This window comes from Cucurbita pepo, chromosome 16, assembly GCF_057944985.1.
Source record: "Cucurbita pepo subsp. pepo isolate OVF chromosome 16, ASM5794498v1, whole genome shotgun sequence".
Classification (NCBI taxonomy): Eukaryota; Viridiplantae; Streptophyta; class Magnoliopsida; order Cucurbitales; family Cucurbitaceae; genus Cucurbita; species Cucurbita pepo.
The window spans coordinates 7,451,238-7,474,062 of record NC_141813.1 but is presented as its reverse complement, the minus strand read 5'-3'; the positions used below and the strand labels follow the sequence as shown (position 1 = coordinate 7,474,062).

The 22,825-nt window shown below is 36.5% G+C and overlaps 1 protein-coding gene, 1 non-coding gene and 1 pseudogene across 2 annotated transcripts; 1 reads left to right on the top strand and 2 right to left on the bottom strand.

The window, feature by feature from the left end:
• Positions 1 to 5,931: 5,931 nt before the first annotated feature.
• On the top strand, positions 5,932 to 6,037 carry LOC147788904 (small nucleolar RNA R71). The gene has a single exon (XR_015412592.1). It is a non-coding gene; the product is annotated as a small nucleolar RNA R71 (small nucleolar RNA).
• Positions 6,038 to 9,359: 3,322 nt separating this feature from the next.
• LOC147788903 (glycosyl hydrolase 5 family protein-like) lies at positions 9,360 to 11,801 on the bottom strand. The gene is made up of 3 exons (XM_087118317.1): positions 11,223 to 11,801; positions 10,054 to 10,651; positions 9,360 to 9,847 (listed from the first exon to the last, which is right to left on the bottom strand). The coding sequence occupies exons 1-3, from the start codon at positions 11,799 to 11,801 to the stop codon at positions 9,417 to 9,419; spliced, it is 1,608 nt and encodes a 535-aa protein (XP_086974443.1). The 3' UTR covers positions 9,360 to 9,416.
• A 5,725-nt stretch (positions 11,802 to 17,526) lies between these two features.
• On the bottom strand, positions 17,527 to 19,688 carry LOC147788902 (uncharacterized; annotated as a pseudogene).
• Positions 19,689 to 22,825: the final 3,137 nt, after the last annotated feature.

Here is a 22,825-nt window from a genome sequence, read left to right as displayed (position 1 = left end):
TGAAATACCTTGGCTGCTGTCCTTTGCCCTCCAAAATGACCTCCATACGGAGATGCATGACATTGTTCAAGAATTGTTGGTATTTCGTTGTCCGAAATGCATCTTCTCACTATGCCGTCTCCACATTGTTTAAAAAGAAAAGGTTCATCCCAAATGTAACTTTTGGATTCGTGGAAAAACCTCTTCCTTTGTTGATAATTTTTCTCTTCGGGTATGATGGCACAAGCCAAAAATTTTGCTATGTCTGCATACCATGGAGTTGCTGTCATTCTGCTACCGCTGTAACTGCTCCTACTGCTATAGCTGCTGCTACTGCTGTTTATTCCAAGCCACTGTTCATCCGAAAATGCATCATCAATTTCTTTGCATACCTTTTCTTCCATGTTCAACATTCTAGACAAGTGATCTGCTACATGGTTATTAGCACCTTTCGTGTCCACGATTTCTATCTCGAACTCTTGTAACAGTAGAATCCATCTAATTAATCTTGGCTTGGCATTCGGTTTCATCATTAGGTGCTTGATTGTTGCGTGGTCAGTGTGCACTTTCACCTTCGCTTGAAATAAATAAGCTCTGAATTTTTCAACAGCGAATACTACAACCAACAATTCTTTTTCAGTGGTTGTATAATTCACTTGAACCTCATTCAACGTTTTACTTGTATTAAGATATGATATTTGGCGATATATTTTAATAATTAGTTAGGAGTATATCTTGGATATTTTGAGAGTTGTTAGTAGTATATTTTATCTTAGATTTGATTAACAGTATATTTTATCTTATTTACAAGATTTAGTTAGTTATATATTTTTTCTCATTTTTAGGTATTAGTTGATAGTTTGTATCATATTTAAAACGTGGTAAACATTAATGAAGATCATACTTTCGATCCCAATTCTATTTCTATTTCTCATTCTTAACATGGTATCAGAGCACCGATCTTGGTGTTCTTAAATATAAAAATTTCTTTTATGGCGGAATCAGCCAAATCCAGCTTCAAAATTTCGGAGGTTGATTTAACACATCCTGATTATATTCATCACTCTGATCAGCCAGGATATTCACTTGTTCCAATCAAATTAAATGGAGCAAATTACAAATCCTGGAATAAATCAGTTATGCATGCTCTTATTGCCAAGAAGAAAATTGGCTTCATTTATGGCACAATTGAAGAACCGTCTCAAGATGCAAATTCAACCGAATTTGAACTACGGAATCAGTGCAACAGTATGATAATATCTTGGTTAACTCATTCCGTTGAAGCACATATCGCTAAAGGCATTATTCACGCCAAGACAGCTCATCAAGTGTGGGTTGACCTTCATGAACAATTCTCACAAAAGAATGCTCCAGCAATTTTTCAGATACAAAAGTCGATAGCAACGATGTCACAAGGAACCATGGCACTGTCAGCATATTTCACCAAGCTCAAAGCACTCTGGGATGAACTGGAAGCGTACCGCACACCATTTACTTGTAATCAACGTCAAATACATGTTGATCAACGCGAAGAAGACAAGTTGATGCAATTGCTCATGGGGCTCAACGAGTCTTATAAAACGGTGAGATCTAACATATTGATGATGACTCCATTACCTAATGTGAGGCAAGCCTATTCATTACTTGTACAAGAAGAGATGCAGCGTCAGGTAACTTCTGAACCTACTGAGAATTTCTCGATTGCATCAGCAGTGCAGAAGAGAACAAAATATTCAAAATTCGCCAAGGACAAATCATGTGAACACTGCAATAAAAGTGGTCATACAATTAATGAGTGTCGAATCCTTAAGTTTCACTGTAAATTTTGTGATAGAAGGGGACATACAGAAGGTCGGTGTCGGCAAAAAAATAATTATGGAAGGGCAAGACAAGTCAATCAACGCAACAATCGTGGATATCGATCATCTGCAAATATGGCCGATGTTTTTCTGTTGAATATAGAAGAACAGTCACCTAATTCCATTCCAAATTTTTCTTTTGAGCAATTACAACAGATAGCACAAGCCTTATCTGCAATCAATCATCACCCTTCTGGTAATTCTGACAATCACATCAATGTTGCAGGTTTGTTTCCAGTATCTACATTATCTATTAACTTTGCGAGTTCTAATTCATGGATTCTCGATAGTGGAGCTACGGATCATATCGTATCAAAATCTTCTGTTATGACTGAACCGAAGGCTGCCATCATGTCTACAATAAATTTACCTAATGGAGGGACAGCACATGTGTCGCATACTGGCAATATTTCCCTTAGCCCTGACCTTAAATTAAACAATGTTTTATGTGTGCCTTCATTCAATTTAAACCTAATGTCCATCAGCAAACTTACCAATGACTTGAAATGTTATGTCACCTTCTATCCTGATTCTTGTGTGATGCAGGACTTGGCTACGGGGAAGATGATTGGCTCGGGTAAACAATTTGGAGGTCTCTATCATATTTCTTCATCTCCAATCAAATCTTCAGCTCATCAAATATCTCAGTCATCTGATTTGTGGCATTTACGCCTACGTCATCCTTCTTTTTCTCGTTTTAAATTTCTAGCTGATCAATTGCATCTTAATAATGCTAGTTATTCTCATAACTGTAGTATCTGCCCGTTAGCAAAATAAACTAGGTTGTCTTTCCCAAGAAGTTCAATAACAACCCATTCTGCCTTTGATTTGATACATTGTGATGTTTGGGGACCACATAAAATTCCTACCCATTCTGGTTTGCGTTTTTTTCTGACTATTGTTGATGATTTTACTCGATGTACTTGGGTTTTTCTAATGCAACATAAGTCAGAAGTACATCATTTGTTAATGAACTTTGTTAAATTCGTTCAAACTCAATTGCATACTACTATCAAAATAGTTCGATCAGATAATGGGATTGAGTTCCTATCTTTGCAACCATTTTTTACTTCTTGTGGCATTGAATTTCAGCGCACTTGTGTCTATACTCCAAAACAAAATGGAGTCGTAGAACGTAAGCATCGTCATATTCTAAATATAGCTTGGGCTCTTCTCTTTAAGTCATAGGTTCCACTTAATTTTTTGGGAGAGTGCATTTATGCTGTTTATCTTATAAATAGAACGCCATCACCATTGTTACCTAACAAGACACCCTTTGAAGCACTCTACAAACGACCACCTACATTTCACCATCTTAAATTTTTTGGTTGTAAATCTTATGCAACTATAGTACATCCTAAGCAAAAATTTGAACCTCGGGCAATTCCTTGTGTTTTCGTAGGATATCCTTGTGGTCATAAAGGTTACAAGTTGTATGACATGCAATCTCACAAATTCTTTATTAGCCGTGATGTTAAATTTTGTGAAGATGATTTTCCTTTTTCATCAGCTTCACAAACTTTGACATTAGCTCTTTCGACTCCTATTGTACCACTTCATGATCCTATTCCTCCTTCACCTCCTATTCCTTCACCTACTACTTCGTCGTCTCCTCCACCTTCTGTTCCTTCTCTTGATCTTCTAAACTGATTGTAATTTGATTGTATCACAAATAACCATCCTAGAAGCAATAATGTGACTTTCCAACAAGCCTATCAAGATTTTGATCAATGAACGGTAAGGGAAAATGATCCTTACGTGTCGCTTTGTTTAGCCTTCTATAATCCATGCAAATTCTCCATCCATTCACTATTCTAGTGGGGATCAACTCATTATTCTCATTTGCCATTACTGTTATCCCTCTTTTCTTCGGAACACATTGAATAGGACTGACCCAGCTGCTGTTTACAATTGGATAAATTATACCAGCATCTAGCCATTTGAGAATCTCCTTTCTAACGACCTCCTTGATCATGGGATTTAATCGTCTTTGTTGCTCAATGAATTTAATTTTTCCTTCCTCCAATTGTATCTTGTGCATGCATAGTGAAGGGCCAATTCCCTCTATATCCGCCAATGTCCAACCTATCGCCCCCTTGTGCTTCTTCAATGTTTCTAGGAGCATATTCTCTTGAGCCGAAGATAGTGTCGCTGAGATGATGATGGGTAGTGTCTTCTTGTCACCTAAATAAGCATATTTAAGGTTAGGAGGTAGTGGTTTCAAGTCCAGCTGCGGTGCTCTCTCAATAGATGATCTCATCGGTGAACTCTTTCTTCTCTCACATTCTAGTGACTCAAAAGTTCTGCTGAATTCACCTAAAACTGCTAACTATTCTATTCTGTCATTCCAGCTCCTGTCTTCTTCCTGCTCGCTTTCCCCATCATCCCATTCCTCGGTCGCTGGTTGTTCTGTCAATTTATATACTGGTGAGCATCCTCTGTCACTGCTAGATATTTCATGCTGTCATTGATATTAAATTCAACTTTTTGGTCACCCATTCTTAACGTGATGGTTCCTTTGTAGACATATACTAATATTCTTCCGGTCTTCAAAAATAGCCTACCCAAAATAATTGGTACATCATGATTGGCTTCATAATCTAAAATGATAAAATTTGCAAGAAATATGAATTTGTCAACTTGACTTAAGATGTCCTCAATGTTTCCTTCGAGATAAGTGATGGAACTATCGCCAGTTGTAAGGTGACTGTAGTCGTTCTAGCCTCTCCAATCCCCAAATTCTTGTAAATGGATAGAGGCATTAAGTTGATGCTTTCTCCCAAGTCACATAATGAACGACCTAGGGTCTTTCTCCTTTAGAGGGATCTTGTTCTTCAATATTGCACTACACTCTTCATTTAGTGACACCACCTTAAATTCTTCACACGTCCTTCTATTAGTGAGTACATCCTTCAAGAATTTCACATAATTTGGCATTTGCTTCAAAGCTTCCACTAGTAGTATGTTTATATGAATTTCCTTCAGAATATCCATAAACTTCTCAAAATGGACTTCATCTTTCTTTCTTTTTATTCTTTGTGGAAAAGGAGGTGTTGGTGTGTATGTTCTGCTCTCTTGTCCAGTTGTTTGCATTTTAGGCTGCTCCTCAATTTCTGCATAATCCTTGTTGTGTTCTTTCTGTACAGCAGGTTCCTCATTCCTCTGCTGTGTATCAGCAGTTTCTTGGGAATGGCTGTCACCTTGTTCTGCATTTTTTTTCTCCCCTGCTGGGTATTTTTTTTCCACTTCTCAACACTATTGCTTGACATTGCTCTTTGCCTTCTCTTTTTGGTGTTTCGGTGTCTGCTGGCAGCTTCCCAAGAGGCCTATTTCGTAACTCAGTTGCTAATTGACCTACTTGAACTTCCAAATTTCGCGATGAGGCTTGTTGATTTTGTATCACGACATCATTTTTAGCCATATATTCCTCTATTAGGCTTTCAATAGATGTTCCCGATGTGTATTAGCTTGGCTAGTTCCTTTCCCTTGGATGTTGACTTGTTGAGAACTATAAGCCAATTGATTTTGTAATCCAAAACCCGGAGGGTAATTTGTTTTAGGTGGCATTTGTTGTTTGGATGAGCCTTGTCTCTTCCATGAGAAGTTTGGATGATTTCTCCACCCCGGATTATAAGTATTTTAGAAGGGATTATTTTTTGAGTTGCCTTGACTAGCTTGATTCCCGACATAGAAAATTGAGGCCGAATTGCTTGGACATTTATCAAAGGTGTATTCCTCTCCACAATATACACAAGATTCGGCTACTGTCTGGTTAATTACAGCAGCTGTATGGACTGGTGCTTTAAACATGAAGTCTTGTCCCAACGCTAGATTTTGTAAAATATTAGTCACCGAAGCTAGTTGAGCTTTGATAGAAGACAAAGCATCAACTTCAAGTACTCTTCGAGTCTTCTTTCCTTGATTGCTTCTCACATCGGCCCATTGACAATTGTTAGATGTTATTCTCTCTAAAATCTCATATGCTTCATTGTATGTCTTTGACAAAATAGCTCCATTGGCGGAAGCATCAACTACATGTTTAGTAGCAATATTTAATCCATTGTAGAAAGTCTCCATTTGTATACAATGAGGTAGTCCATGGTGAGGACACTTTCTAAGCATCTCCTTAAATCTCTCCCAAGCTTCACTTAGTGTCTCATCTTCAAACTGTTGAATAACAACAATCTCATTTCTGAACCGTGCGTTTACAGTGGGTGGAAAATACTTGATAAAAAATTTCTCTGCTAGACTATTCCAAGAATCAATTGTTTCCGGTGCTAAGGTATTCAACCATGATTTAGCACCATCCCTCAATGAATATGGGAATAAGCTCAGTCTAATCACATCTTTATCCAGTCCTTGGAATCGAAATGAGTCACTAACTCCCAAAAATGACTTTAGGTGTAGGTGAGGATCTTTCGACGGCAGTCCATGAAATTGCCCAATGGTTTGCAACATTTGAAACATCACGGGTTTTAGCTCAAACGTGGTTGCTTGCATTTTGGGTCTAATAATGCACGGATTTAGCTCTTCCACAGCTAGGTGTGCATATGCTCGGATCGCTCTTTCTCTGTCATCTGCTAAATTTATGGCATTGGAAGTAATTCTCTCTTGATTAGACATCATCGCTTGATTTTCAAACTCCCAATTCAACTGGGCTCCAAGTTCTATTTGCTGTATATTCTGTTCTATCATTTTCTTTTTCTCCTTCCACCTTCGTCTAAATGTTCTCTCTATTTCAGGATCCAAAATAAATTCCAAACCTGTAAGTGGGTTCATACACAGAATTCTGCATCAGTAAACTCAATTCTTCCGCAGTAAATACAATAGTTGAAAATTCAACTTACTATGGCTTCTTGTTGGCTCTAGATCACGAAAATCTACAAGTAAAATAACCAAATTAGGTTCCCCGGCAACGGCGCAAAAAACTTGATCGCTTGTGGATGTATATAATAAAATGATGTAAACTTCACAAGAATAAGTGAAAGTATACACTACCACAAGTAGCAAGTAATAAGTAAATTATCGATTCCACAGAGAATTTATCTTTTTGGTTAATTTTATCGCTGGAAATTAAGTGAGTTTTTGGGTAACATTCAAATGGGTGTTGGTGATTTTAACTACTTAAACAAAACTAAAACAGAGTGCCACTGCTGTCGAAAAACAAAAAATGATGAGAGAAAATCAACTATAATGAGGAAGGTTCCGCTAAGAGAGATTTAATAGGTAAGTTGTTGAGTTTTGTGGTAAATTTTAGTTCCTTTTAATAGATTCCTAGGCCCACTTCCGAGGGTCAAGAATGGTGATTATTTCCATAATCGTTATAATTTCTATTAACAAGACTCTGGGAGAAGAATTATTCCTAACCCTTCGATTACCCTTCAAGTGTCCTTGCTATGGAACTCTACGAGAAGAATTATTCCTAACCCTTCTATTACCCTTCAAGTCTCCTTGCTATGGAACTCTAGGAGAAGAATTATTCCTAACGCTTCTATTACCCTTCAAGTCTCCTTGCTATGGAAATAGAGTATTAAAGAGGATTTCATTGCTCCCTCTCTTCTCCCGAATAGGAGAACAACTATGTATGTAAAGTAGCTAATTAAACACACATGTAAATCATTAACAACAACTCTTTAATAAACTAAAATCATACCGTAACCATACTTAAACTATATAAAACTCTTTCGCCTCCCCTATAAAGTTTAACTCTCCATACAAATTGAATTAAACAGAGGAACCCACATCTTAATCATATAAAATTGATAGAATAAGAAAAGAGAGTAAGGAAATACAGAGTTATCCAACTTTGTTGCCGTTCTTCAATGGAAGTTCCCTTCCCTTGAGCACTCACATCCACCTCTTTGCCCTAATCAATCCTTGTTGGTCTCCTTTTCCTTCTGCTGTCAACAGCTGCTGGATTAGGGTTTTCTTCTTCTTCTCTGGTTTCATAGCAATTCACTGCAGCAGAGGCTGCTGCTGTGTAATTCGATTTTTCTCCCCAAAGTGTGGCTCCCCTCCTCTTGGTCTTCCTTTTCCTTTTATATTGAGCATGGGTTCCCCCTTGGGGCTGAAAAGGTATAAGTTGTCCACATAGGATGTTCCTCATTGGGTAATCAATGACCCACCTGGGCTAATGATGTGGATTTAAAATTTACATGTCATCCCCCATTTATTTCCAGATTTGCTACTCCCTCATGGTTCAACATAAATGTCTGAAATTTTACCACATAACTCAATTAAATGTACAATTACGATCGATTTATGCCAAATCATATTTTTTTCATGTTGGACCACAATAAATGATTTCATGCTCACTAAGTAGAATAAATGGGGTAAATAATGAGAAAATGGTGAATAAGAGTGCCATATTAAATACAAAAAGACTTGATATGACTCTACTTTTAGAGAGTTATCAGTAACCTTAGAGTAAATAAAAAGTCTTAAACTACATTAATTAAATATAATAACTCAAGATTATCATCCACAACAAACAAAAAAAAAAAAAAAAAAAAAAAAAAATTGTTACCATCGAAGAATCTTCCTTGAAGTGCATATTGCATTATAGAGATGTTTTGGATCATGTAAAAAACTCACCCCCAAAAGTTTATTTTCTCGGGCCATTTTTCTTTCTTGTTTTAAAGGGGGTACCACGGGCTACTTTTTTGTCAGTTTCTCACAGCAGCATCATTGACAAGTTCTAAACAAACATCGTACCTAACAATCATTGTGCACTTATGATGACATCAAGAAAGATGGCAGTTCTCAACTGATATTGTATCTTACTATTGTCATAAAGATGCACAGACAATTGTTTTGATGTTACTTTTTTTCAGTATCATCATACCCCAACTTCCATCACATCATACGATGACACTGATGGCAGTTTTGAAACCATCGGTGACAATGCATTACTGACTGAAATTTTGGTAGTGAATGTATCAAAATTTAGAGAGAAATTTTTTTACTTCTTCCTTGTTAAAATGATGTGGCTTCACCTTGCAAGGAAATTTTTATTTTGTCTAATGCTCAAAGAGACGATTTCTAAAATATACTTCCAATATGATTCAACATATTTTGTAATTTGTTTTAATCTAAATTTAACATTTGAAGTGTAGAAATTGAACCATGACTTTAGCTGATAGAGCAAACATGGAACCGTACTGGAATGGGCAAAAGAACATAGTATTTTGTGTTGTGTTTTTTCCCCCTTTTTTAGTTCAAGAATCGGAGATGAGAAGATTGAAACATCATCATTTACAATGACAAAGTGTGTGTGTCATCCACTAGGTATGCTAGAATTGGCAAAATACACCGTACTTGAGGGATGTGAATGTGGAAGGCCAATTTTATAAATGATATCATATCATATGCGCTAAGCTAATAAATTAAATTAAAGAGTGAGGAAACTCACGACGTAATGGAATATCATCGGACAAGTTAATAAGAAAAATAATGGTTTCAAATAGAGAGAAAGATCGTTCAACAATACAGTAATATGTCTTTAATGAAAGCTCTGTATCTTTAATGAAATGAATAAAGACCATGTGAAATATACAATAATATAATTACCACTCGAGATTACTTTATAAGTACATTTGATTGAACAAGCTTAAACCATTGACTTTGGGGATCTTCTTGGCATTGAGAATCATCTTGACACATGCATTTCTTAGTCACGATTTGAAGTGAATGTGAAGACCTTTGCAAGCACAGGGTCAGTCCTTGTTCATCACTAGTGGCCAGTTGAAGTTTGGCATTTGAAGCATATTTCCAAGAACTTTGTTTGCTCGAGCAATCTTGAGACAAAATTGGAGGGAGTCCATCTCCTACGGCTTTCAAACATAGTATAGATCCCGACAACTTAATTGGATCTCCATCTTCATCGTGGCTCCAACGATTAGAAGTCTTACAACTACTAATTCTTAATTGATACTTCTTGTTCGTTCTCACACACTCGCCACTTTGAGGATGGTACATTATGAATGATGTTGTGAGATTTGAACTTGGATCTGTGTCGGAAGCAACCGTCTTGATTATTTCATTAGTAGGGACAGAGGAGTAAAATCTTAAAATTGAAAGCAATAGATCTTATTCTTAAAAAATAAAAAAAAAATAAAAAATAAAAAAACTGAAAAACCAATGGTAGAAGACCAAGGGTTAGAAAAGTAACCTATAAATGTAAAAGATGGGGAAGAAATCGCAGAATTTATCGTACCTTGAAGTTTTGTTTGCATAAGCTGAAATCTTTGATGAAATTTAGGGTTTTTGGCTTGCGTAAAATTTGAATTTAAGACACCAAAAGTTTCCTCAGCATTTTTCACGCCTTCTCGGTAGTAGTAGCTACCTTGCAAAGCCCACAAGCCCCAGTCAAAATCATTCTCAGTAAGATAGGAAAAGAAGCAGCTCAAAAATCGATTTTGGCCCTCGTTTGCACCAGTTTGGTCGATCCCAAATTCACTAACAAATAGAGGCACGGGATTTTGTCCTCTCACTAGAAATCCAGCTCGGTCTTCAAATCCTTGGTTAACGTTTGCACAAAATGTGTTTAATGGCTTTGATGTCCACGACCCGCCCATGTTGTTTGTGAAGGAGTACAAGTGAGCCTCAAATACGAGTTTGTTGTCTAAGTTAAAGCCCAAAGATTTGTTCTTCACGAAGCTGAGATCAGTGTCGTAGCCTAGCCCAGAAACCACCACTAGTGCATTTGGGTTGATTTGATGAATAAGCTTAGCTCCTTGGCTCATGTACTGAAACCACTTGTCAACATTCTGGTTTGGTCCTCGCAGCTCGTTTCTCAAGCTCATTGCTATCACCTTTTGCATATTTATTATCATGGAATCGTTCAAAACATAATCTTTAATAATGCTTCATCGAATAAAGTTATTTGATCCAACTTCACCGTTGGTTTCAATTATATTCTACCGTTTAGAAAGTGTTTAATGCATCCATGGAAAATGCTATGAAACCTCCACATTGGTGAGGCTAGAAGGATCCATGATATAAGCAAAGAAAAATTATCTCCATGCTATGAAACCTCTTAGATCAAACTAAGAGCAAAGACGTTTATGCCCAAAGTAAACAATTATCCACACAATTGTAGAATAGTGGATAAAAATTTATAATCACCTAAAATAACACTTAAGGTTTGCTATGCTCTAGGGTATGACGGCGGAGAAGAAAACTATACCATCGTGCAATACTATATTGCTTGTGCATGCTTGTGAACTCGTGGACAAAAAGGAAAAAAGAAATATCTTTTGAGACAGAGCAAGTTACCGAACTTAAGATTTGTACTATGATATCACTCATATTTCTGTAGTTTTAAAAGTTTCAAAAAGAAAAAAGAAATTAAAAAAAAACAAAAAAAGGAAAAAAAAAGCATACTTGAGATTTATGTTTTAGACTTTGAGCGGCCAAGCCAATTCCTTGTAGCCATTCTTGAGGATCAAAATAACGATCTCCAAAGAAGCCATTGCCATCGTCATCGTTACAGCACCAACGTGGTTGGCTTATATGGTTATCTGAAACCACCATGACTCCATGTGTTGCAAGTGAATCAACAACAGCTCCATAAGTTTCAACAAGAGTCATGTTCAACATAAAAGGATTATTTTGGGTTATGCCTGTCATGGCATTTTTCATATCAAAATTCTCGAGGGATTGTAGAACGGTCAAATTGGCATAGCGTGTGAACATGTGGATTGAGTACGTCAAGCGCACACAATTGAACTGCAACTTTGCTACCATAGCGGTGATGCTGTCAAGCGGCTGGAGGTGAAGACCCTCTGCGAGCATGGCCTGCATGTGAGATGGCCAGTTTACGCACACCAACTTCACACGTTGGCCCGTTGTTGCATCGATGATCCATCTTCCACTGGTTGAAAGAGGCAATGAGTAGGCTTTGGCAGTTAACAAGACAAAAACACAAGCTAGAGCAATATCTTTCAATTGTTTTCCTGCCATTTTAGCTCTGCTTTGAATTCAATGATTTCAAGTCTGCTTATTGAAACACACAATTCTTCGATATTTATAGTCGCTCATAGTAATCTATATTAAAACAAAGGTAGAGCTGGATAAGGTAAAAATAACTTGTAACAAATTAAAATATGAGATGTTCTAACTATATTTTGCTTTAAACTCTAAATTTACGACCAAAATCCTATTCATGATTTTAAAGTTTGTTAGTTGAATCCTTAAGCCAATGCTTGGAAGGATTTTGAAGCAGAGTATGCTTCTGCGCACAAGTTGTATGTAACCGTTCAACTTAAGATTTTTCTTCTCTTCTTATTATTGTTATTATTGTTTTTAACTCGAGTGAAGTAATATCTTAATTGAAGAAATTTTCATAACTCAAAAAGTATGGTAAGCTTTGCTATATAAGGAATTGAATGCTTAAGCATTCACCTTAGCTACTATTTTTATATTCAATTTGTGACGAGGATCATGCTCCAATATTTGATAAAAAAGAAACCTAGAAGAAGAACACATGCTCTAACATATTACTTTTGTTCACACTAAGTTTCTCGACTTAACTAGTTTGTTAGCCACATTTATGGGTGGTTAACGAATTTGCAAGAAATTAGATAAGTAAAGCGAACAAACTTTGAACTAATTTGAAGGTAGTAAAGAGTATATGAATATATACACTACAACAAATAATAGATATGATAGCTTACGAAAAATGCTATCATAGACTTTTTATATCGTTTTTCGTACGTCGTGACAGCCCATGTTATTAAAAGTTTGGAACTTTTTATAGCATTTTTTTATAGCTATAATAGATGCTATAATAGAATGACGTTTTATAGCATTTTTTATAGCTATAATCGATGCTATAAAAGAGTATAAATTTATAGCTTATATACGTTGCTATAAAAACATTTTATAGCTATATAGACCTTTAAATTAATGCTATAATAAAATTAATTATTCATTTATAATCATTATAGTTACCATAATAAAATTTTAATAACATTCTTTTAATAAAATTTAATTCAAATACTAAATAAACACGTAAAATACTCCTAGCACATTAAATACCATGACTTCCATTCATAATTGAGATTTCATAATCTATTTCCATTACAATAGTAGTATCCCATCATTTCCTAAAATAAAGTTATACAAACGATACAAGATAAAATATTCTCCACTACTTGCAATGATTTTCAACGTCTGGAACCGTTATCATGATACGACTTTATAGTGCAAGTCCTCTATCCCAGAATCATCTATTGACAGAAAAAAATAATAGGCAACCTGAACTAGCTCTAGATGCAACTACTCTGGAATATTCAACATTAGCAACAAAGAGACGATCCCCTAACAGGACAGCAGTTGACCCGACATCTTTCTACATGCCTCTCTCTTCTTTAATATAGTCTGCATGTTTAAAAACCTCAGCTGCAAAATAAGTATTTTCTTAGTTTATGCTCCACTAGTAAGGCAACAGGAAAATATGAAATTATAGGCACAAATTATAACTTCTTACTAATAGCTGTCTTTGTGTCTTTGATAAAGTCGTGATGGCTACTTTGGTTATTGAAAAAATTGCACTTAAGGTATTCCGTTGTTCTTGACCCAAGTACATCAGAGTGTCTATTAAACTGGAGAAAAGAAGGAGCATTCATGCATCACACTAGACCGTTATCATATCGAGTAACATCATCTCAGATATTTCCAGAATTACCATTAATGTTAAAACAAACAAAAAGTAACTTATCATTCTTCCATCACATGTATCATCATTTTAAATTATAGAACAACACAACAGTAATGATCAACAAAGAGTAAAAGGAGAAATATAGAAAGAAAAGGAACCTGCTCATAAGCGGGGAAGAAGATCCATTCAGGAAAATTATCCAAGATCCATTCAGGAAAATTATCCCCCACATAATTTCTTTAAATCATCTCTACTGAGAAATTATGACAAGATAATGATTGCATCCTTACCGATGATGATGAAGCAAGGTCTTCTGTATTGAGTAGGTTTACAAGTCTCATGATGAAGCAAGGTCTTCTGTATTGAGTAGTTTTGCAAGTCTAAAGTTCCCAGTGCAAAAATTTAAGATATTAGCCCTTGCTAGAGAAATAACTACTAAAGAAATTCCATCCGGTAAAACATGGAAACAATCGTACCAAGTCGGACATCATTGCTCTTCGCAAGAAACATATTGGAACACTAGAATAGAAGAAAATTTGAAAAAACAAAAAAATCAAGAACCATTAATGAGACTTATAATTGCAAGGTTGGGTATGTTAATACCTTATGGTACCTTAAGATCTCTTTGTACCACCCGATTGGAGTGCAGATGAACTACAGCTCAGCTAGTACCAACTATGCCAACCATTTGCAAAGTTTTTGAGATAAAAAAAATTGACAATCAGACATAGATTCGAAAGGAAAAAATAATCACGATTACGAACTTACTTACTCAAGAAAGTATGTCCTCTAGAAAGTATGTTCCTCTGACATTTTTTCATGTTGGACCACAATAAATGATTTCATGCTCAATAAGTAGAATACATGAGGTAAATAATGAGAGAATGGTGAATAAGAGTGCCATATTAAAAACAAAAAGACTTGATATGACTGTATCTTAGAGAGTTATCACACCCCAAATTTAAAGATTGCCCATCCTTGAGCAATCATTCTCTCCACTCTCCCCTTTTTTTCTCATTAACAAAATTTTTCTTTCTATATGGAGTATTAGGATGTTTTAGATCACATTCTTTATATTCCTTCCTCAAATTAGTTTTTCCCCACATTTCACCCTACACTTATCACTAAATCTTACAATAAAAATAACACATTTCTCACTTCCACCACCGTATTCCCCAAAACACTTCTAAATACCATTCCTTTTACCTTTGCTTTTGTGACTTGCTTCATAATTTATTTCATTAACTTTCTCTTATCACGACACAATTATTTTTTTTCCTCCCAAGAATCCTGCAAGTCATCCCTCTATTCTCTGGGTGCCTCCACTTGTGGTGCAAATCACGTAACTCTTCAAAGGATGACTATATAGGCTAACACTCATTCTCCCTTGGCTCGACTCTCTTGCTAGCATCTTGTAGTGTTTAGTGTGGCTACATTTGTGATGCAACTCACCTGAATAATAAGGATAGTTTTTTTATTTTATTTTTTTTTAACATTTACATCCCAATTACATTCGATTCAGACATCTTCATTGGTGATGCAGATTGCCTGAACCAGCAATTGAGACAATTTGTTTGCTTTCCACTTTTTTAGCATTGAGAGTTCAAGCTTTAGGATGAAGAGGAGTAGTCTCGGGTTTGGTTTTTTTTTTTTTTTTTTTTTTTTTTTTGTGCTTTGCTTTGCATTTTTGATGGGGTGATAGAATTGCTTTAATACCCCCAAACTTAAACTAGCCATTGTTCTCAATGAGCATTAGTGTGGATGTCGAATCATTCTTGAAAGTAGATTGAGGTGCAGAAACTCTTGGTTATTGTTTTTGTTGGAAAAATGATCTAAAGGTTGGGTGAATTATGGGAATTCTTTCTGATTAAGGTGGATTATCATAGATTGGATCCTCAACTTTGATGAATACTCCATTCCATTTGAGCCCTTAACCCCTTTGTCCTCTCAGAGAAACACAACACTCACCTTATTGTTTTATTTATCCTATTGGAGCATTTGACAATACATCCCTCGTTCTTGCACAAAACATCATGACTGCATATGAAACCATGCATGATCTATTGCCCTTCCTAAAACTGCATCCTAAAAAAGTTTCATGCTTCTAGTGTGCATGCATGTGCATGATTCAAAATTATATGCAGTCAACAAAACAAAACAAACATAACATAAGGATGTATACTTCTAAATCAAACAACAATGTTATAAAGGGTGTGATCAGAGAATTCCATTGATTTTAGCCATCGTTAGAGGAAGAGCGTTAGAGGAAGTGTTCTCTTTCTCCTCTACCACATTCGATTATTCTTTGCGGCTCCACTCTTTAAAAATCTCTTCTGGAAAACTTGGGAATGCTGAATTTTTGGACTTGGTTCTTAAGGCTTTATGTATTTCCTCATCCCTCTTTTTGACATAAGACCAATACGCCTTGCAACTCTCTTCACTGTTTTTGCACCAGCTGAGTAAAGCCTCTTACTGTTTCAGCAGTTGATCCATATCGTCTGTTGCTCTGTTGTCCCTCCTCTTACCACTACTGGTGCCATCCCTATGGGTTTTATGTAGTCCATCAAATTTCTTGCCTCAAGTTTTTCTTCTTCTTCATCAAAAGGAACTGCAGCCTCCAGGCACAACATGGTTATCAACTGTGGAAAAAACAGCCTCTCCACTTTCTTACTTGCACATTTGACAATCTCATCCGCTACAATCTTGCCCACATCGATGCTCAAATTCATTATGATTGCATACACCAGTAAAACTCTATCAGCTAACAATGTAGTATCATGTGTAGTGGGTAGTAAGTTGGTTTTTACGAAGGCAGCCCAAACTTTTGCTTCGGGGTTGAGGTCTGCTGCTATTATCGTCCTTGCTCCTCCTCTCGAGAGCTACCACCGTGTTCCTTCTATGGCTACCATCTTCAAGGCCATCTCAAGTTGATCTTCCGATGGAGCTAGCACCATTTCCTTGAAGGTGGTGTGCTAAAAAAATTGTAGGTGAAACAGTTGGTTGATGGCTTTAGGGCTCCAATCAACTATTTTTCCTCTCACTAATGTTGTGTACCCTTCCACTTGATCAATATGTGCGTAAAACGCCTTCAGTATCGGCACTATAGCTTGTTCCCTTTAATGACAGAACATCTCCCACCCTAGATCGTTGATGGCGTTAAGAAAGGATTCCGGAAATGTAGGGTAGAATGTTGGGAACCTTCTTTCCACCAACATTACTCTTGACTTGAGGATCTCATACTTGTTGTACGCCTCCTCGTTTGCGATTATTCCTTTTTGTGTTGGGAGGTTCTCCATTTTGTTCTTGCCCTTTTTCTCTTCGTTTCGAACCGGTGCCCATTAGGAAGAGATCTTGATTTATTCTTGTAATTCATCACGTTGCACTTCTTCCTTCCCTCGCACCGTTTTTTTTTTTTTTACATTAAATTGTTGTAGTTTTTTTTTTTCCTTCTTTTTTTGTTTGACAATAGATTGCTGCTATTTGTTCCTTTTTTCTTTTTTTTTTTTTGTTCTTTTGTTTTACAGCAGATTGCTGTCAAGTTTTCCTTTTTCTTGTTTAACAGCAGATTGCTGTCATCTTTTGTGTTGGTGCTTTGACTTGAGGTTTCGTGAGAAAGTGCATAACAATTAGATCAAATTCATGCAAATGAGGGAGAACACGGTCAGCATACACTGAAAGAGAATAACTTTGTCACTAATCACAACCTAGTATGTACCAAGTGTAGTTGACCTCCTTACTCCTTTGAAATTAGCCTTTTTAACAACATTAGAATCCTCCTAATTCATCTACCAAAAATTGGCTACTTCCTTGGGGCATGTGAATCATTCATGATAAAAACGTAAAATAAATCTAAAAAAAAAAAAAAGCAAAAAACTATCATTCTAAGATAAGTGAAGATAACTATTTAAAAACGACTATGAGTGCATAAATAAAAGGAGAAGTAAAACTAACTTGGCTTCCCGGGAGTTTGTTACCTGTTACTACTGTTCTTTGTCAGCTACCTTTTGCCACAAAATGTTTTATTTTTCAGCCTTTTAAGCTTAAAGAGACAATGCCTCTTTTTACTTCTCCACCCAAATATGGCTTCAGTCTCTGTCCATTCATTGTGAAAGGTCTCCTTTCATCTAGATGTTTTATCGTTATTGCCCCTTCAACTATAAACGGACTGGACCATCTTGATTTTAATTTTTCAAGGAATAATTTCAGCTTGGAGTTGAATAGCAACACTCTTTGTCCTTGGTAGAATTCCTTGGGCCTAATTTTGTTGTCATGCCACATTTTGTTTTTTCTTTGTACATCTTAACATTTTCGTAGGCTAGGTGCCTGAATTCTTCCAACTCATTTAGTTGCATTCGCCTCAAGTCTCCATTTGTTGCATAGTCAAAATTTAACTTCTTTAATGCCCAAAATGTTTTATGTTCCAATTCTAGGGGTAGATGGCATGCTTTCCCAAAAACTAGCTTGTAAGGAGACATTCCTAAAGGGGTTTTGAAGGTTGTCTGGTATGCCCATAATGCATCATCAAGTTTCATCGACCAATCTTTCCTGTCTGGTTGTACCACCTTTTCCAAAATACTTTTAATTCCTCTGTTGAAGACCTCTGCTTGTCCTTTGGTGTGTGGATGATAAGGTGTCGCCACTCTATGTTTTACATTGTATCTCTCTAAAAGACTATTCATCAATCTGTTCACAAAGTGCGTTCTCTCATCGCTGATTAATGCTCTTGGTACACCAAACCTAGTGAATATGTTTCTTTTTAAAAACTTGAGTATGGTCTTCCCATCATTGGATGGATAAACTATTGCTTCCACCCACTTGGACACAGTCGACAACCACTAGAATAAATAAGTTCCTATAATGGCGGAAATGGTCCCATAAAGTCAGTGTCCCATACATCAAAAAGTTCCACTTCTAAAATTGAATTCAGGGGTAGCTTTTCTTTTTACTGATATTTCCCGTCCTTTTTCATTGATCACAACTCTTGCAAAATTCTTTTGCATCTTTGAAAATTGTTGGCCAATAGAAACCCGATTGAAATACCTTGGCTGCTGTCCTTTGCCCTCCAAAATGACCTCCATACGGAGATGCATGACATTGTTCAAGAATTGTTGGTATTTCGTTGTCCGAAATGCATCTTCTCACTATGCCGTCTCCACATTGTTTAAAAAGAAAAGGTTCATCCCAAATGTAACTTTTGGATTCGTGGAAAAACCTCTTCCTTTGTTGATAATTTTTCTCTTCGGGTATGATGGCACAAGCCAAAAATTTTGCTATGTCTGCATACCATGGAGTTGCTGTCATTCTGCTACCGCTGTAACTGCTCCTACTGCTATAGCTGCTGCTACTGCTGTTTATTCCAAGCCACTGTTCATCCGAAAATGCATCATCAATTTCTTTGCATACATTTTCTTCCATGTTCAACATTCTAGACAAGTGATCTGCTACATGGTTATTAGCACCTTTCGTGTCCACGATTTCTATCTCGAACTCTTGTAACAGTAGAATCCATCTAATTAATCTTGGCTTGGCATTCGGTTTCATCATTAGGTGCTTGATTGTTGCGTGGTCAGTGTGCACTTTCACCTTCGCTTGAAATAAATAAGCTCTGAATTTTTCAACAGCGAATACTACAACCAACAATTCTTTTTCAGTGGTTGTATAATTCACTTGAACCTCATTCAACGTTTTACTTGTATTAAGATATGATATTTGGCGATATATTTTAATAATTAGTTAGGAGTATATCTTGGATATTTTGAGAGTTGTTAGTAGTATATTTTATCTTAGATTTGATTAACAGTATATTTTATCTTATTTACAAGATTTAGTTAGTTATATATTTTTTCTCATTTTTAGGTATTAGTTGATAGTTTGTATCATATTTAAAACGTGGTAAACATTAATGAAGATCATACTTTCGATCCCAATTCTATTTCTATTTCTCATTCTTAACATGGTATCAGAGCACCGATCTTGGTGTTCTTAAATATAAAAATTTCTTTTATGGCGGAATCAGCCAAATCCAGCTTCAAAATTTCGGAGGTTGATTTAACACATCCTGATTATATTCATCACTCTGATCAGCCAGGATATTCACTTGTTCCAATCAAATTAAATGGAGCAAATTACAAATCCTGGAATAAATCAGTAATGCATGCTCTTATTGCCAAGAAGAAAATTGGCTTCATTGATGGCACAATTGAAGAACCGTCTCAAGATGCAAATTCAACCGAATTTGAACTACGGAATCAGTGCAACAGTATGATAATATCTTGGTTAACTCATTCCGTTGAAGCACATATCGCTAAAGGCATTATTCACGCCAAGACAGCTCATCAAGTGTGGGTTGACCTTCACGAACAATTCTCACAAAAGAATGCTCCAGCAATTTTTCAGATACAAAAGTCGATAGCAACGATGTCACAAGGAACCATGGCACTGTCAGCATATTTCACCAAGCTCAAAGCACTCTGGGATGAACTGGAAGCGTACCGCACACCATTTACTTGTAATCAACGTCAAATACATGTTGATCAACGCGAAGAAGACAAGTTGATGCAATTGCTCATGGGGCTCAATGAGTCTTATAAAACGGTGAGATCTAACATATTGATGATGACTCCATTACCTAATGTGAGGCAAGCCTATTCATTACTTGTACAAGAAGAGATGCAGCGTCAGGTAACTTCTGAACCTACTGAGAATTTCTCGATTGCATCAGCAGTGCAGAAGAGAACAAAATATTCAAAATTCGCCAAGGACAAATCATGTGAACACTGCAATAAAAGTGGTCATACAATTAATGAGTGTCGAATCCTTAAGTTTCACTGTAAATTTTGTGATAGAAGGGGACATACAGAAGGTCGGTGTCGGCAAAAAAATAATTATGGAAGGGCAAGACAAGTCAATCAACGCAACAATCGTGGATATCGATCATCTGCAAATATGGCCGATGTTTTTCTGTTGAATATAGAAGAACAGTCACCTAATTCCATTCCAAATTTTTCTTCTGAGCAATTACAACAGATAGCACAAGCCTTATCTGCAATCAATCATCACCCTTCTGGTAATTCTGACAATCACATCAATGTTGCAGGTTTGTTTCCAGTATCTACATTATCTATTAACTTTGCGAGTTCTAATTCATGGATTCTCGATAGTGGAGCTACGGATCATATCGTATCAAAATCTTCTGTTATGACTGAACCGAAGGCTGCCATCATGTCTACAATAAATTTACCTAATGGAGGGACAGCACATGTGTCGCATACTGGCAATATTTCCCTTAGCCCTGACCTTAAATTAAACAATGTTTTATGTGTGCCTTCATTCAATTTAAACCTAATGTCCATCAGCAAACTTACCAATGACTTGAAATGTTATGTCACCTTCTATCCTGATTCTTGTGTGATGCAGGACTTGGCTACGGGGAAGATGATTGGCTCGGGTAAACAATTTGGAGGTCTCTATCATATTTCTTCATCTCCAATCAAATCTTCAGCTCATCAAATATCTCAGTCATCTGATTTGTGGCATTTACGCCTACGTCATCCTTCTTTTTCTCGTTTTAAATTTCTAGCTGATCAATTGCATCTTAATAATGCTAGTTATTCTCATAACTGTAGTATCTGCCCGTTAGCAAAATAAACTAGGTTGTCTTTCCCAAGAAGTTCAATAACAACCCATTCTGCCTTTGATTTGATACATTGTGATGTTTGGGGACCACATAAAATTCCTACCCATTCTGGTTTGCGTTTTTTTCTGACTATTGTTGATGATTTTACTCGATGTACTTGGGTTTTTCTAATGCAACATAAGTCAGAAGTACATCATTTGTTAATGAACTTTGTTAAATTCGTTCAAACTCAATTGCATACTACTATCAAAATAGTTCGATCAGATAATGGGATTGAGTTCCTATCTTTGCAACCATTTTTTACTTCTTGTGGCATTGAATTTCAGCGCACTTGTGTCTATACTCCAAAACAAAATGGAGTCGTAGAACGTAAGCATCGTCATATTCTAAATATAGCTTGGGCTCTTCTCTTTAAGTCATAGGTTCCACTTAATTTTTTGGGAGAGTGCATTTATGCTGTTTATCTTATAAATAGAACGCCATCACCATTGTTACCTAACAAGACACCCTTTGAAGCACTCTACAAACGACCACCTACATTTCACCATCTTAAATTTTTTGGTTGTAAATCTTATGCAACTATAGTACATCCTAAGCAAAAATTTGAACCTCGGGCAATTCCTTGTGTTTTCGTAGGATATCCTTGTGGTCATAAAGGTTACAAGTTGTATGACATGCAATCTCACAAATTCTTTATTAGCCGTGATGTTAAATTTTGTGAAGATGATTTTCCTTTTTCATCAGCTTCACAAACTTTGACATTAGCTCTTTCGACTCCTATTGTACCACTTCATGATCCTATTCCTCCTTCACCTCCTATTCCTTCACCTACTACTTCGTCGTCTCCTCCACCTTCTGTTCCTTCTCTTGATCTTCTAAACTGATTGTAATTTGATTGTATCACAAATAACCATCCTAGAAGCAATAATGTGACTTTCCAACAAGCCTATCAAGATTTTGATCAATGAACGGTAAGGGAAAATGATCCTTACGTGTCGCTTTGTTTAGCCTTCTATAATCCATGCAAATTCTCCATCCATTCACTATTCTAGTGGGGATCAACTCATTATTCTCATTTGCCATTACTGTTATCCCTCTTTTCTTCGGAACACATTGAATAGGACTGACCCAGCTGCTGTTTACAATTGGATAAATTATACCAGCATCTAGCCATTTGAGAATCTCCTTTCTAACGACCTCCTTGATCATGGGATTTAATCGTCTTTGTTGCTCAATGAATTTAATTTTTCCTTCCTCCAATTGTATCTTGTGCATGCATAGTGAAGGGCCAATTCCCTCTATATCCGCCAATGTCCAACCTATCGCCCCCTTGTGCTTCTTCAATGTTTCTAGGAGCATATTCTCTTGAGCCGAAGATAGTGTCGCTGAGATGATGATGGGTAGTGTCTTCTTGTCACCTAAATAAGCATATTTAAGGTTAGGAGGTAGTGGTTTCAAGTCCAGCTGCGGTGCTCTCTCAATAGATGATCTCATCGGTGAACTCTTTCTTCTCTCACATTCTAGTGACTCAAAAGTTCTGCTGAATTCACCTAAAACTGCTAACTATTCTATTCTGTCATTCCAGCTCCTGTCTTCTTCCTGCTCGCTTTCCCCATCATCCCATTCCTCGGTCGCTGGTTGTTCTGTCAATTTATATACTGGTGAGCATCCTCTGTCACTGCTAGATAT